This window comes from Penicillium roqueforti, assembly GCF_015533775.1.
Source record: "Penicillium roqueforti strain LCP96 04111 chromosome Unknown scaffold_07, whole genome shotgun sequence".
NCBI classification, from domain to species: Eukaryota; Fungi; Ascomycota; class Eurotiomycetes; order Eurotiales; family Aspergillaceae; genus Penicillium; species Penicillium roqueforti.
The window spans coordinates 178,630-194,987 of record NW_024067571.1 but is presented as its reverse complement, the minus strand read 5'-3'; the positions used below and the strand labels follow the sequence as shown (position 1 = coordinate 194,987).

The 16,358-nt window shown below is 49.5% G+C and overlaps 6 protein-coding genes across 6 annotated transcripts; 4 read left to right on the top strand and 2 right to left on the bottom strand.

Moving 5' to 3' along the window:
* Nucleotides 1-775: 775 nt before the first annotated feature.
* On the top strand, nucleotides 776-2,530 carry LCP9604111_3894 (uncharacterized protein; the record flags this gene model as incomplete). The annotated part of the gene is made up of 4 exons (XM_039071532.1): nucleotides 776-877; nucleotides 954-1,052; nucleotides 1,133-1,219; nucleotides 1,283-2,530. 4 exons carry the CDS (start codon nucleotides 776-778, stop codon nucleotides 2,528-2,530), a joined length of 1,536 nt encoding a protein of 511 aa, XP_038929978.1.
* Nucleotides 2,531-3,603: 1,073 nt separating this feature from the next.
* Nucleotides 3,604-5,294, top strand: LCP9604111_3893 (elongation of very long chain fatty acids protein; the record flags this gene model as incomplete). Its single annotated transcript, XM_039071531.1, has 2 exons — nucleotides 3,604-4,392; nucleotides 4,455-5,294. The coding sequence occupies 2 exons, from the start codon at nucleotides 3,604-3,606 to the stop codon at nucleotides 5,292-5,294; spliced, it is 1,629 nt and encodes a 542-aa protein (XP_038929977.1).
* Nucleotides 5,295-6,072: 778 nt separating this feature from the next.
* Nucleotides 6,073-7,648, bottom strand: LCP9604111_3892 (putative MFS transporter; the record flags this gene model as incomplete). The annotated part of the gene is made up of 2 exons (XM_039071530.1): nucleotides 6,073-6,239; nucleotides 6,298-7,648. The coding sequence occupies 2 exons, from the start codon at nucleotides 7,646-7,648 to the stop codon at nucleotides 6,073-6,075; spliced, it is 1,518 nt and encodes a 505-aa protein (XP_038929976.1).
* Nucleotides 7,649-9,663: 2,015 nt separating this feature from the next.
* On the top strand, nucleotides 9,664-11,173 carry LCP9604111_3891 (uncharacterized protein; the record flags this gene model as incomplete). The annotated part of the gene is made up of 4 exons (XM_039071529.1): nucleotides 9,664-10,068; nucleotides 10,130-10,853; nucleotides 10,911-10,989; nucleotides 11,038-11,173. The coding sequence occupies 4 exons, from the start codon at nucleotides 9,664-9,666 to the stop codon at nucleotides 11,171-11,173; spliced, it is 1,344 nt and encodes a 447-aa protein (XP_038929975.1).
* Nucleotides 11,174-11,400: 227 nt separating this feature from the next.
* On the top strand, nucleotides 11,401-11,793 carry LCP9604111_3890 (uncharacterized protein; the record flags this gene model as incomplete). The annotated part of the gene is made up of 1 exon (XM_039071528.1): nucleotides 11,401-11,793. One exon carries the CDS (start codon nucleotides 11,401-11,403, stop codon nucleotides 11,791-11,793), a length of 393 nt encoding a protein of 130 aa, XP_038929974.1.
* A 1,079-nt stretch (nucleotides 11,794-12,872) lies between these two features.
* LCP9604111_3889 (aldehyde dehydrogenase family protein) lies at nucleotides 12,873-14,524 on the bottom strand (the record flags this gene model as incomplete). The annotated part of the gene is made up of 4 exons (XM_039071526.1): nucleotides 12,873-13,029; nucleotides 13,081-13,150; nucleotides 13,208-14,409; nucleotides 14,466-14,524. The coding sequence occupies 4 exons, from the start codon at nucleotides 14,522-14,524 to the stop codon at nucleotides 12,873-12,875; spliced, it is 1,488 nt and encodes a 495-aa protein (XP_038929973.1).
* Between the last annotated feature and the right edge of the window lie 1,834 nt (nucleotides 14,525-16,358).

The window sequence follows — 16,358 nt, the reverse complement described above, 5'->3', positions numbered from 1 at the left end:
TTAAGCAATCCTGACCCGGCTAGTCATTCAACTATGCAAATCCATACCTAGATATACTTAATAGATTATTTTTTCCTATCAAGCCAATTCTTCAGCGCCGAAGAGGTCACTAACGCATTTCTTCCTATTATCATCCCACCGCCCTCAACTATCCGGCAGAACATATATTCTGCTATTGACCGCCTCCCACAAATAACTGGAACCGCCAGACGCGCGTCTCGAGGTCTTTGTAGTATCACATGATTTCCAAATGCAGTAGGACCAATCAGATCCATGGACTTTGTAAGTCCGCAGACCCGCATCCTATCTCCATAACGAAGGACAGGTAAATGAAAAAAAATTAAATTAGGTAGCTTCTCTTTGATTGAGCGTGTCATCCTTAGTACAGGGGCCATGCTAATCTTCTCTGCATATTTTCATTTGACCATATGCAGGCGAAAAGACATGCTTAAAGTTCATTATAACCCCTGTTTGGGGCAGAGATGTACCGCCTACTTATTCTGGAAGTGATCGCAGAATCTGGTCAGACCGCTTACTCTGTTGGCAATCAAATATTTTGAAGCACGTGAAGGAACATTAGGAATTCAGTTGAATTGTCTTAGAATTTGCGATCATAAATTATTCACTTATGTCCTATAACTAGTCTACGCACATGTACACTGTAGATCAATTACTATATCAAGCTCGCACGTGATTAAGTGGGGATATTGCCGTCACAGCTTCCCTTACCACTTAACTAGCAACTTGTCATCCCCGCACTTCCGTCTGCAGCAGAATGAGTGGTTTACGCAATACTATCAAGGGTGGCTGGCACCCAGAAGGCAAGGAAGGTGGGAAGGAGAGTTGGCGAGGTGATTTCAAAGGCATTAACCAAGTGGTAAGCTCACCCCTCGTTGTCCCTCTGGGACTTGTAACTCTAGCGGCCATTGATGATAACTTGAACTTGCTATTAGGCTGGGTGGATGGGAAAGGGCAAGGAAGGTGAATCCTCTGGCTCTGGCTCTGGCTCTGGACGTACCCCTGAGCCACAAGGGGGTATCAGAGGCTCAGTGGTAAGCTCACCCCTCACCCCTCACCCTTCTCGGGCTCACTCGCACCTCGGCCATTGATGCTGACTTGTATTTGCTACTAGGCCGGTTGGATGGGAAAGGGAAAGGAAGGTGACTCCTCCAGCTCCGGACACGGCTCCTCGTCACAGGGGGGTATCAGGGGCCACGTGGTAAGCTAACCCTTCGTGTATTCACGACGCGGCCCATTGGTATTAACCATTGCTTGCTTTTAGGCATCGTTTATGGGAAAGGGCAATGAAACCAGCTCAAACCGCTCCGAGCATGTCTCACAACCCTTGTCGGCCCTAAAAGACCCATCTTTATTTGGGCCCCCTCCGAAACATATCAATTACCATGGAGCCGCCGCTGCGCCAAATCAGACAACCGCCCAGGATCCCCATCGCCGAGAAGTAGCCGAAGTAGAGGAGGAACAGTACCAAAGGCCGCCCCCACCAATCCCGTATCGCGCCGACACAAGTGGCCTTTCTACAGACAATCTCCCCCCACCACCAGTGCGGCGACTGGACTCTGCAAGTTCCGCCTCGAGCTCAATCTCAAAGCAAAGGCCACCAAAGCCCCCGCCACGACTTCCCGCCCGCAATGCATCCTCCAGCTCCGAATCGCTCCCCGCTTATTCCCCTGGCCCGGTACTCTCCCACGATTATATCAATCAAGATGCTACGTCCCGCCTAGCAAACGCGGGCGTCTCGGTTCCTGGATTTGGAATCGGCCAGGAGAAATCTCCGTCGCCTGCACATACACCTGTCAATGAGCTGCAGTCACGCTTTTCCCAGATGAACACGAGATCTCCATCGGCGCCCACCCCGCCTGCTCAGTCGCACCCTGCAAGTAGCACATCTTCTCTCCATAACTTCCGCGAGCGCCACGCAGATACCATCGACTCGGGGAAACAGAAGTACGGTGATTTCCGTGAGCGCCACGCAGATACCATCGATTCGGGAAAGCAGAAATACGGCGATTTCCGTGAGCGTCACGCAGATACCATCGATTCAGGAAAGCAGAAGTTGAGTGGTTACGCGTCACGGCTCACTGGCTCTTCCCCAGCAGCGCCTAGCCCACCGGCCCGGCCCGCGTCGAATACTTCTAGTATGAACCTGGAACCGGCGGAGCCCGCACGGGGCACATCCTCCGTGCAAGATTTCCGTGAACGCCATGCCGACAAGATCGAGTTGGGTAAAGAGAAATGGGGTGGAGTCACATCACGTTTCAACACATTTGTGGAGGATCGTAAATTCTCCGCCGAAGCCAACAAACGGATTCCACGCCCACCTGCTCGTCCCATCCCCATGGCCCACTCTAATTCTTCAGCGGTCTCATCCACAGAACCCGCTCAACGCAAGAAGGCTCCTCCACCGCCTCCACCTAAGCGGGCTGAATTTCGTGCGTCTCCTGTTGACGGTTCGTCACCAACACCACTCGGGGGGCCTCCTCCTATTCCCCATGACACCAAGCCCCGCTAAAGACTGTACTTTTAACCCTGTATTTGTTACGTTGTGCATTCCTGGCGTCGATGGGTGTTTTTTTTTTAGGATGGAAATCGAACAATTTGTCATGATGACGATATATTTGTCCTGTACGGTGTACAATAGTTGTACATCATAGTCCCTGTCTATCCTGGTGAGTCTCATATCTTCGTGCTTGGGTCATTCATATTCAACATCCAGTAAGACCGAGGCTGCATGTGATCGGATTAGGGTTGTTATATACCTGATTTCAGATCCCCAACATTTTTGGGCCGATTCCAGTGGTTCAACCCTGGAGTATCCCAACAAGCAGCTGATCCCGATTGGATAATCCGAGGTCACCTTCCAGGGTTCCTTCCTTGACAGTTCCGGCCCTCCAAGCCTTTTTGTCAATTTAACCTTTGCCGGCCAAACCTTGGTTGAGAATGTTCCGGGGAACTCGGAACTTTGTCCAGCTGACTCAGCGGCTTTTCCCCACCCAGCCCTATTGAGGTAGGGGGCATCTGCAAAGTACAGGCTTTGGAGGCATGCGGATGGCATCAGATCACCGGGCCGGAGTCCCGACATGTCCGGACTTCCCGGTCTGATCTTCTAAAGACATCGGAGAATTATCCAATCATCCTAGTTGTTGGCAGTGCAATTTATAGGTCAATGCCCCAACGGAAGCTCAATTCTGGCCATATATACACCATAGTTACTCTGCACGAAGTATACAATTGAGAAAAGTCCACTATTGCATATTCCGTATGTCCACGGGTGCACGTACATAAATGGAGTACGACAGGTCACAGGTGTTACTCTTCTAGGCAAGTGGCGATTACCAACCTCGGCACGTTTGGAGCCAAGCCTTGGAATTCCCAACAAACTAAACGCGGGCGGATCGAGATCGTCGGCCATTGCCCTTGTTGAGAAATTTCAAGGGCAGTTTATCTGGAGGATCCACTGGGCTTCCAACACTTCAACCGTTTTCTCTTTTCTTTCTTTTTCTTCTTTAGAATCATATCTTTTCTCCTATATTCTTTCTCCCTAGTTGACGCGTTGAATTGAACGCTTCCGCGTTGGCGATAATCATGCACGACTTCCATGTGCCCACCGAGTTTGGCCAGGCGATTGTTCGCATTGCCTTCCCTCCCGCCTCTCTCCTCGCCTTCCCTCCCCATGAGCTTCCAGTGACCGTCCCCGCACCTCACGTTGACACCCCGACATGGAAGCAGCCCTTCAACATCCCGAACGATCTCTATAACCAGGTGCTGGACGTCCGACTACCAATCACAATCGCCAGTGTCTATGCGATCACTGTGGTCCTGCTCAACCGTATCAACAAAAGTCGCGGATATAAGCCATACGCGTTCAGCAACACTCGTTTGTTCAAGCTCTTCGTCGTTCTTCACAATGTCTTCCTAGCTGTGTATTCCGCATGGACCTTCGTAGGCATGTTCCTGGCATTCAGGAGCTCTTTCCCGGATACCGACGACCCCTACGGACTGGTCGGACTTGTGGATTCACTATGCAAGATCAATGGGCCCCGCGGTTACGGCAATGCTGCTACATACAGCCCCATTACTGACGAGTGGTCGATTCCCAACCCCGCCTTCCACCTCACCAACGGCATGCCAGACCCCACGGATGCTGGCCGTCTATGGAACCAGGGCTTGGCTTACTTCGGCTGGTTCTTCTATCTGTCCAAGTTCTACGAGGTTGTCGACACCGCGATCATTCTGGCCAAGGGCAAGAAGAGCTCCACCCTACAGACCTACCACCACGCGGGAGCTATGATGTGCATGTGGGCTGGTATCCGCTACATGGCAGCTCCCATTTGGATCTTCTGCTTGGTTAACTCGGCTATTCATGCTATGATGGTAAGTCGGACAATCGCATTGCTTTTGTTAAGCAAACTTACTAACCCTTTTTTTTACTTCAGTACACCTACTATACCCTCACGGCCCTCCGCATTCGCGTCCCTAACGCCATCAAGCGCAGCTTGACCACCATGCAAATCACCCAGTTCGTCTTCGGAACTAACATGGCCGCCGCCTACCTATTTGTCCACTACACTATCCCCTACCCGTCCGGTAGCGCCGCCTTACAACACCTGACCGATGCCGCTTCCGCCGCTGCCTCTGCCACCACCGATGTTGGTGCGGTCTCCTGGTTGAAGAAGCTGGCATTCCGGGCTGCGGGCGCAGAAGGACTTGCCGAGAACGTGGGCACTTCTTTCACCGCCGCGCCTGTCCAGCAATCCGGCTACTCCCAGCAGATGATGACCTGTGCGGACACCACCGGACAGGCATTCGCCATCTGGTTGAACGTTTCCTACCTTCTTCCCCTCACCTACCTCTTTGCGCGCTTCTTCGTCCGCTCCTACCTGAATCGCAAGGATGTAGGAGTGAAGCAGCCCACGCACATGGAGGCCGCTGAGAAGGCCGGCATGGATGCTCTGAAGAGTCTGAGCCGTGAAATTCGCAAGGCTGCCATCGAGGGCGAGAACAGCGAAGCTACCACTGACGATGAGGTCATCAAAGCTCAGGCCCAGAAGATCGCCGGCAAGGTTACCACCCCCGACTCGCCAGTCCGCACCCGCTCGGCTGCTGCTTCCAAGGCAAATGCTGCCTCGGCCCCGGTTAGCCGGTCCGAGTCTGAACAGGGGTTCGCTAAGGTTCCCGCGAAGAAGGGGGCTAAGAAGCAAAGGGCCGAGGAGTCTTCCTCTAGCCCGAACACAAAGGGCGAGAACCCATTCGGGGTATTGGATAACAATGCTTAAATGCTACCTTGGAATTGGTGGCATCTTCCTATACCGCATAGATTTGGAGTTTGGGGTTTTTAAAATGATTTGATTCTCGGACATGATATCCGACAGCTTTGTTTTGGTGTTTTCAGTCGCGGTTCAGGACTTCCCGGCACTCATCATCGGCCCGGTGTATTCGGATAATGGGGAATATCCGGGGAAACGGGAAACGGTCTCCCCGGACACTCGGCTATCCGAATTGCATAGACAGACCAGGATGACTTGAGGCTGTGGATTTGCTTGTTTTTACAGCATCTTTGTATTCTCGGCCTTTTTCGATTCGTGAGCATATTATTATGTATATCTTTATCACGCGTTTATTGTGTAATGAGAAGATGGTATTTTTATAACAACTCCCAGGCATGACCACAAGGTATGTATTCTTGTCCTCCACCTCCGAAGCAAGCCCGTAACGTGCATGGAGGAAAACACCCGGTTAGACCTTGGTATCGCAGTGCATAGTGATCACTAGGACTTTAGTCCTATTGGCTTTAGGATTCACCAATTTGTTGAGCGCGTTAAATGGTATCTTCCCGGATTTTGCCACCCAGCTTTGACGAATTAGCCTGGAAAGGGAAGGAATCCACTTAGCATCTAGTTCTACGTGTTATGCGGAGCATAGTACATATATAATCATGACCTCTTACACGGTCGTCAAATGATATTCTCAATATATATCTATTGCAGATCCCAGTGTAGCACGTATACTATAGCCACATAGGCATCAGAAATAAAAATAACACTATAACCAGATTTAAACCAAAAAGCGGAAACCACGACGGCTTCCTTCACCAGGGACAGCCCCCTCAACCTCCTCACCGCGATCGAGCTTCTTATTGAGACGTACGAGCATAAACCGGAGCACCGTTGCAGAGATAATGGCGATGAAAGCCGTGGCGCAGTCAACAGACATGGCAGGCACTATAGGATGATTAGTTAGGACTGCTAGAAACAAAGCCAGCGGTAGAGGAATACGGACCGAATCTCGGAGCCTGAGAATCAGGATACATATAGCTGGCATAGATACTGCTGCCATTGCTGACACAGTTAATAGCAGCCAGAGCAGCGGCACGTTTCGCAGCCGGTCGAGGCAGGGTATTTGAGATCCAGCCAAGAGCGACAACGTAACCGGAGTAGAAAGACGGCACCATGAGCATCATTGCCACATAGCGGGGTGCGGTAGCTGTGGTGGTGGCAGCAATGATGAATGCCACGACGGAAATGTATAGCGGTCCGGTGACGTGGAAGTACCGCTCTCCGCTACGGTCTGCGTGCCATGCGTTGGTAAATGCGCAGATGACGGCCAGGCAGTAGGGCGGTGCTGTCAGGAGTAGAGTCTCGATGTTGCCGTATTCAAGTGTTTTGACGACCGTTGGGAAGAAGTTGGTGACTGAGGCAGAGGAGACAATACAGAGGATCATGAGCATCAGGATCCAGGTCTTGATGTCTGCGAAGGCGAGCTTGGCTCCATGCAGGAAGGTCTGCTGTTCGCTGTCGACCCAGTCGTCTTCGCCGATGTCTTCTTCCAGGCGCCACACGGCGAGTTGCTTCTCTTCCTCCGAAAGCCAGCTGGTCGTGCGGGGAAAGTTAGGGAGAACGAAGATTGAGATGAAGGCAATCGCAATAGTGACGGCACCTTCGATGATGAATAGCCATCGCCAGGCGCGCAGTCCGAGCACGTTGTCCATGTTTTTAGTGATACCTGCTGCGATCAGACCCGAGAAAGCACCCGAGAGCAAGGATCCAGAGAACAGCGCTGCGGTGCGGAAGCCCAACTCCTTGCGGGTGTACCAAACACTCAGGAAGTACAAGCAGCCTGGGAAGTAGGCAGCCTCGACGAAACCTAGAAAGAAGCGGATGACCACGAGACCGGTGTAGCTCTGAGCAGCGGCTGTAGCGGTGGAAATGATACCCCATATAACCATAGCAACAGGGAGGTAGAGGGCTGGCTTGCCGAATTTGTTCAGCATCAGGTTGGATGGGATCTGCATCAACAGATACCCGACGAACAATATACTGACACAGGTCGCGAACTGGTTGCCCACAAGCCCTAGGTCTTCCTCGAGGCCTGCTAGTCGAGCGGAGGCGATGTTGTTACGATCAAGGTAGTTGAGAATGTACATGATGATTATCATGGGTAGTAGACGCAGGTCAATCTTGCGAACGAGAGCTTTCTCGGCCTTCATGCGTTCTTCGGGCGTCAGGTTGGCAACGTATTCGGGGGCTTCTTTCTGTGGGTTGGGCCTGTCGGCATTGGCGACTATTTCGACATTGTCGACGCGAGACTTGTCAATATCTCCCACCCCGATGTCTGAGTTTCTGGAAGACATTTCTGTTTGCTTTTCCAATATGAGAAGGAGGAAGTATGAGGAAGACGAGAGAAGGATAAATAAGCAGCAAGACTACACCAGCTAATTCATATAAAGTCTGAGCCAAAGTTGATAAGAAGATACCAGAGGAGGCAAGGGGTATAAGGAGGGAGAAGAAGAAAAAAATCACACGTGGAAAGTGAGACTCGGAAGTCGGACGAGTTGCGAGTTGTGTGGAATCCTCTACAGGGGTGAGATATGTGGCGTTGATATCTAGTGGTCCGGGAGCAGTATGGCATAAGAAGCAATGCCCAAAACTTGCTGGGCTATAACTGCTATTCCAATCAAACCCATGTTATATGACGGTACACCCGAATACCTTTCCCCGCAGAAAACCTGCAAAAGACCGGGGTAAAGCCAGACCCCGGACTTACCCCGATCATATCATCATTTACTGGCTATTTGTGGGGAGAAGCTTTTTGTGGGGAGAAACAACAGGGGACGAGGTTGCATTTAGAAAAGATCATCTCCCCGCGTGGGGTATCCTCGTGTTTAAGCGCATTTAAGGACTACGTAAGGAGCACCCCGGCGTGGGGGTGAATGTCAGTGCAACATGAGTGATATATTTCTGGTATTTCAAAGCGAGGGATGCATAGAAAGTAAGATGAAGCGAATTCCTTCAAGGTTAGGGTTGTGGTTAGTCTTTTCGCCCTTATAGAAACACTTATTTGAAGGCTATCATGTGCCTTGATTATCATTAGTTTTAACCGACCACATTCAGAAGACTGCAGAAATTAGGCCGGGTCTATTCAGTTGAACAATGACTTCTAGCAGTGTATTCAGGTGTTAGATTCAAAGATGGAGGATCCAATATCAGCCCTGATTTAGTACTGCATTCGACCCCCACGCATTCTCATACAAATATGCTGTTCCCATCAAGATATCAATGGTATGGGAAGCCAAGATTCCTCCTATTCTCCTGGGATCCGATCCCGATATTCTCGGTTTCCCGATCCCTTCATTCCTCTCGGGTCTTCTCTTCATTTCGGACCGAAGAGGCATTCCGACCTGAAGAGGGACTGTAGAAGCATAAATTAGACAAGAAATGTGAAGAATGCAACAGCTCATTGTCACAAACCTTATTGAAACCATAGATTCCAACCCAACCTCAACCTATCTCCACTTACAATCAAGAATTCCTTTTATGAATCATGACAGCGGGCTGGGAAAAGCTGGTTTCTAAAGCCCTGAAATCTCTCACTTGCATCATCTCATTGCTCACTCTCCACGACGTTGGATACCGAATTTCCACCTACCTAAAAGCTACTTCGGGTATAGCGCCACTTGAGGGATATTTCTGGCTGTGTAATTTACCATGGTATCCATATGGTATCACTATCTATTACATGACTTCTAGCCGTACCATGATATTCAGAGACGGAGCTAGGGATCACCTGGCTTGCCGGTGATAGAACAAAATTAATAGAATTTTCAACCGAACTCCTTCGTACAATTGAGCCATAACTAGTATTACATACCGGTCGCCTTTGATCAATTAAAGACTCTCTGCTAGTTAGCATGTGAATACAATTTCAGAATCAAATCATCTATCCTATCGAGAAAGTGACAAGGCTGAGAATGGAAAGCTTTGGCAAGTAGGTAAGACGACCTAAATGTGATATGGATTTCCCACCCCTGGGATCTTAGTTGCGCTGTATAGGGTGTCCTTACTATTGTATGTTTTTCCCTCTTTCAATTTCCACTTTACCTTCAGCCTTCCTGTGAATGAATCTTTTGATCGGATAACGCTGTTGAATTGAGCCGAAGATAAGCGCTAGTGCGCGGCCCGCGGTGACCCGAGTGCACTATCCGCCAGCCGACGTAGGGTCGGGACCTGTGAAGTATATATGAGAAGATATAGAGATAAGAAATTAATATGAGAGACAATTTGCTATATATTTTACTTGACACTCACATCTTTCTGCTTCACTTCAACCCGCCTCAAACCCCGTTTTATTGATTTATCTATATTCACCATGCCAGGCTGGAGGAGTCTCAATGTCGGCGTTATTGGCGGGGGCATCGGGGGAATGTCCGTTGCAGTTGCCTTACGTCGTGCAGGACACACTGTGACCATCTACGAAAAGTCGGACTTCGCAGGTGAAGTCGGCGCTTCGGTTTCGTGTGCTGCCAATGGAACCCGCTGGCTACACGAGTGGAACGTGGATATCGCCAAGGGTGACCCGGTGGTTTTGAAGAAGCTTATCAACCGCGACTGGAATACGGGCGAGCCCGTCAGTGTGTACGACCTCGACGATTATGAGAAGCGCTGGGGATATGTCTACAACATGTTTCATCGCCAATATATGCATGCCATGCTAAAGGATTCGGCACTGGGCGAGGGCGAAGGAGCGCCAGCAACTCTCAAAGTGAACTACCGGGTATAGTTATCAATGGAAGCTGTCTGTAATTGAGCATGCGCTAATATTGCCTGGGATCTAGTGCAGCGATATCGATCTGAAGACGAGTACGGTCGTCTTCGAGAACGGTGAGGTTGTAAGCCACGACCTAATCGTGGGGGCAGATGGAATCGGGTCGGCCGTTCGAGGAATCATTGGAATTACGCCAGAAAAGCGAGCCTCCGATCAGAGCTGCTTGCACACCAATGTCAAAACCGAGGATGCCATCAGGCTCGGCCTGGTGAACTACGCCGAAGATAGCGCACTGGAGTACTGGGGTGGACAGGAAGGAAAATGGGATAAGATTGTTCTGTCACCCTGTAACGGTGGTGAGCTTCTGTCGTACTACTGCTTCTTCCCACGTGAGCAAGGCGACTATTCAACACAGGCATGGGGGGCCGAAGACCGCCCTGTTGAGGAACTTCTCGCCCCATACCCAGAATTAGACCGACAAGTGTTTGACCATCTGAAGATTGGGACAGAGATCAAACCATGGCGTCTCTGGGTCCATGACCCGTACCCGTATCTTCAACGCGGTAGCACCTGTCTCTTGGGGGATGCTGCACACCCGATGATGCCTCATCAAAGCCAAGGAGCCTGCATGGCTATTGAAGATGCGGCAGCACTTGGAATCTTATTTGGTAAGCGTTATTTCTCTGGGGATATTACCCAAGCCCTCGCTGTTTACCAGGAGGTACGTCTGCCTCGGGTTACAAGAGTGCAGGCAGCAGCGGCCAAGGCGGCTTACAATATCAACGAGCGGATTGGTGAGTGGATTTCATTCAACGGGTGTTGTGGTGCATTATTTTCTGACTAGCGCATAGGTTTCTCCGTCAACAAAGATATTCCCACCTATAAAGTCGAAGACGCGAAGAAGGTTCTTACAATAGAGGAAATGAATGCGTGAGTTCGATCGACTTCAGGCGTTAGGAAATACTGACAAGCAACTAGCTATGACATGTATAGGGATATCGAAGAGAAACTCGCGGCAAAGCGCGGGACAACCTATACCGACAAATTTCTGTGTGGACTTCCCATCGGACTTGAACTGCCGAATGGAATCACGATCGGCGCAGTTGGAGCATAATGCTTTTCTTTTAGCTTGGCTTGTTTTCATCAAGATGTTTGTATATTGAGCTAGGTGGTGATGTAATGTTGTCACGCCAATCCTCTAGAATTTGTACCTGGGACCAACTTTCCCGTTGACTTTATCCTCACCTCCATCAAACCAACCTCTTCCCTTTTCCCATCTTCATCTCCATCCAATTTCTTGACATTTATTAGCTTCCATAATATTCCCCGTACACGCTCACCATGGCTGAAATCCATTTTCTTCCCAATATGTCTGGTAAAAAGATCACTATCGGCTTTGAGGACGGCCCGGATGCTACTCGTTATCCCCTTTGGGAATGGACCGTCATTGAAAAGTTAAGCGAACTTCCAATCCCCATCACACCAGAGGAGTCGGCCGTTGGCATGGGTCCAGCTTTCACCGAGGGAAAGTATCATTGTCGCGACGGGAAAGAGACGGCCTTCATGCGCATCTACAAACAGATTCCTCTTGATGGTACCCGACTTGAGGATTCAGATGTGCGGAAACCCCAGGCCGGTCCACCAGGTGATCATGTGGAATTGGAAGCCTTGAAACTTCTCACAGAGAAAGAATGCTCTGTCACTCCTCGGCTGCTTGGATATCGCATTGGCTAACAAGACGAACATGACATTGTCCCGGGTGGTTATATCATCCACCTTGTATGGGAACAGGTGGAAGGCGAATCCCTTGACATCTAGCAGTTCTGGGCTCTTCCCTACGCGACGTGGGAGAAAATCCGCTGGAATTTTGAAGAGGCATACAGGGTTGTCACTAAGCACATTGAATATCGTCGCGTATCCACGGCTGACTCGATCCAGGGAACTTCCGAAGTTCGGCTATGAGCCGCATTTTTGGTTCCGTCAAAGATCATCTGGAACAAGGCCACACTCAAGTTGTATGTCCTACAAAATCTCTTGCAATCTCAAGCCAATGGAATTTAGGAAAATCTCCGGATTCAAATGAGCCGAGCGTGTTGACACGGACACAAAATGGACTCGAATTAACTTCGCGAATTTTTCTCTGGCTCTGATATCCTTGAATGACGATAGGTACCTACCTGATCTGGCAAATGATCTCAGACGTGATGCCAAGGGCTGGAGATGGTGAGGAAGAGTCTTACATACATGGAACCAGCGGAAGGACTGTTGATGTTTAGATTTGTTGATGTTTAGATTACTGAGTATGGGAACAATGATCTTGGCTGTCATTTCATGTTGTGTATTGCTTAAGACTATCTATCTGTCTGGCAGGAAATGGAGTTTTGACTGTTCGTTCCGCATGTGGATCCTCGGCCCGATGCCCAGTTCACTCAGTCATTTCAACAAGGACCTCGAACATCGAACACGATAGCAAGGGCCGAAGGTGATAGGAAGGAGGCTTACACAGAATGACCCAGGAATAAACCGCTGTTGCTTAGGCTGGTCTGGTGTGCTTGCTCACTTAGCTTGATAACGATACTATGAAACACCTGGATTTTACTAATTGTATGTAATAGTTCTGGCGATCAAAAGGGACTATGTAGGATCTTAATAGCGCATAATCAAATATAGAAGTCCTACGAGGTATCGGAAAAGCGGTTGAGGAACCAATGTTCTTCAATTTGGACTCTATACAAAACGAAAATTTCCAATCACGTATCATCACTTCATTGCATTCAATCACCCAGATGAAATTTCTTATATTCTTGGTCATTTTAGAACAGAGCATCGCCTAGGCGGTAGTGCACAGTCTTGACCTGGGTGTAATTTTCAAGAGCATATGAACCGAGCTCACGGCCAATGCCGGACTCCTTGAAGCCACCGAAGGGAGCCTGGTAAGAGATCATGTTGTAGTTGTTGATCCACACGGTACTGCAGTAAAGTTAGCTCTGTTACAGCAGTAAATAATGAGATATGACATACCCAGCCTTGAGAGCGTTAGAAACGCGGATGGCAGTGTTGATGTTCTTGGTGTGAACGGCGGCAGCGAGACCTAGATACAGTTAGAACGACAAATCATAATTTCACGATGAATGTGAATAATACATACCGTAGTTGGTGCCGTTGCCAATGCGGATGGCATCGGCCTCATCCTTAAACTTGGTGACGGCGATAACAGGGCCGAAGATTTCCTCTTGGGCGATCTTCATATCGGGAGTGACGTCGGTAAAAACAGTGGGCTGGATGAAGTAGCCCTCAGTACCGTGGCGCTCACCACCAAAAGCGACAGTGGCACCCTCTTTCTTGCCGTGGTTGATGTACTCCATGATACGGTCAAACTGAAGCTGCGAAACCTGAGGGCCCTGGAAGGTGTCACCCTCGAAGGGGTTGCCGAGCTTGTTCTGGGCGGCACGCTCCTTGAAGCGAGCCACAAACTTATCGTGAATGCTCTCCTGGACCAACAAGCGAGAACCGGCGCAGCAGCACTGGCCGTGGTTGAAGAAGATACCAAAGTTAGCCCATGAGATGGCGTTATCAATATCGGCATCCTCGAAGACGATGTTGGGGGACTTGCCACCCAGCTCTAGAGTAACCTTCTTCAGGTTAGACTTCGCGGCGGCCTGTAGGATCATACGGCCGACAAGGGTGGAACCAGTAAAGGCGATCTTATCAATGTCCATGTGGCTCGAGATAGCGGCACCAGCAACACGACCAAAGCCGGAGATGACGTTAATAACACCTGGGGGGAAGCCAGCCTCAACAATAAGCTTAGAGGCGTATAGACCAGAAAGAGGGGTCTGCTCAGCGGTCTTAATGATCACAGTGTTACCGGCAGCGATAGCGGGACCAATCTTCCAGGCCCACATAAGAATAGGGAAGTTCCAGGGGATGATCTGACCACAGACACCAACGGGCTCGTGACGGGTATAGGAAAGAGTCTCGGAATTAGTGTCAATGGTCTGGCCAGTGATCTTGTCGGCCCAGCCACCGTAGTAGCGTAGGCAGCCAGCCGCATTGGCAATATCGACCTTGGCCATAGTGACGGCCTTGCCGTTATCGAGGGCCTCAATGGAAGCCAGGGTCTCCATATCACGCTCGAAAAGCTCGGACAGCTTGGTCAGCATACGACCACGGTCCGAAGGGGTCACCTTCTTCCAGGGACCCTCGAAGGCTTCACGGGCAGCCTTGACAGCGATGTCAACATCCTTCTCGGAAGCCTCGTAGACGGAGGTGATGGGCTTTTCGGTGGTGGGGTTTAGGGTCTCGAAAGTCCTGCCGTCAACACCCTTGACGAACTCGTTGTTGATGAACCTAGAAGCAGCAACCAATTAGCGAACTGATCATTGATATTAGGGGGGAAATCGTACAGGCCAAGGGGCTGTTCATAAGTGACATTGGGAGTCTTAATGGTAGTGTAGAGGGACATGGTAGCACAGGGTATCACAAATAGATGCAAGAAAGAGGAAGCCGAGGGAATCTCCAAGGTCTTTATATGCTGTAACTTATACTTGACACAATGTGTGTCCTTGGTTTTTGACTTTCTTGCGGGGTCAATACATGTACTACACACCCAAGTCCACTTTTCATATGGACCCTTTGTATTGTCCTTTTATGATTGGTCCATCTGCTGTTGGAGCTTCCAACCTTCCACGGTTCTGTAGGTTAATTACTTGGAAACCCCTTGATCGTAGCTACCGCCTGCCGAGACAGCTATACCGCCGGTTTCTTCACATTTTGACTGGCGAATGATTGGCAGTGTACATGCAAATTATGTCAATTGCCCCATATTTAAGTCATATGGCTAGTATTACCTGGTTATGTATTGGAGACGTTATTCTTCTGGTTTTTCAGTCTCCTGCAATAGCTCCATCTATCGGGCTTGGCACCGACGTCCTCTCTCGGGCTAAGGCCGAGAAGATGATCTTTGACATATTCATCCCGGCCGAACTTCCGAGATGGTACAAGTGCGTCCTCATAGTTTATGAGTTTATCTTTACATCCTGCATATGTTTCACCTTTTTTTTTTATACAAAAGGCCAAACACCTCCTATTGCAGACCAAAGGCCGAAAAGAGGGGCCAGTGGGCCTAAAATGTGATCATCGATGTCTCCGTACGCGGGCTAACATCTCCCCGGTGACACTGCCGGTGGGGAAGGGGGAAATGGGGAAATGGGGGGATGGAGAACGGGGGAACGGGGGAATGGGGGAATGGGGAAGAATGGTAAGGTGTAGGATAACAGTCAAACCCCGTTGAAATCAAAGGATCGTTGGAGAGAGCTAGAGGCTGTCTAAAGTGAGGGTATTCCGAGGTTGGCATTTTAGGTTGACATGCATGTCATTTTTTGGATTATGTAATCTTATTCTTGGTTCTTGAAACCGGCAGAATCCCGACGAAAAAGGCGGAACATATGGCTCAGCCAATAACGTTGCGTAGAATTAAGAGAATTATAAAGGTAAGTTTAGGACTAAGCCTAATTAGGCAGCCTTGGCAATCTTTATGGTAAAAGAATTCACACAATTCAGCACGCATTCTTCGAAAGTGATTGGGATTTACAACAACGGGATCTGAACGGGGTTCGACGGGGTTTGTCTGTACGCAGGTTTTTTTTTTCTTAATCGGCCGGGAATCAGCGGCCTTGATTTTGGACTGAGATTATTGTATTTTGTTGAGGCTGAGCTTCTGATAAGGGGAATCACCACGTGACTTTCGATCGCGGAATGGATATTCGTTCGAATGTTGTGGTGAAGACCCAGAGAAAAACAAGACAGCTGTATAGCTTTGACGTAATCGTCATTGCAGAAGTTGCGGTTGGCGTAGTGACCTGACCTCGAGAAACACTATTGGATAATTCAATATTGAGAAGTTGTTCAGGTCAAAAAAGCCCCACGCGCGACCATTTCAATCTGCCGTGGCCGTTCCAGCTCACCGAATCACCCGTTCGATATAACGGCCCCCGCTAGCTATGGGCGATCATATCAAACACCCGAGTGGTATTATTATAGGATCCACATATGGTGAAAAGCCACTCGTGGATTTCAATTGTGTTGAGAAGCATTACTCTGGGCGTGATAGGTACGGGGACTCCCCAAGAGGTCATCATTGCCTATATCAACACCTCTCCGTGACCCACCATAAGTAATACTGAAACTCTAGGCCTTAAATGAACGTATCATCAACAACATACACCCTGGAAGAAGTGATAATATCAGCGATCCCCTTGGTTATTGCCGATACTACCAATCAACCGCGCATCGGCCTG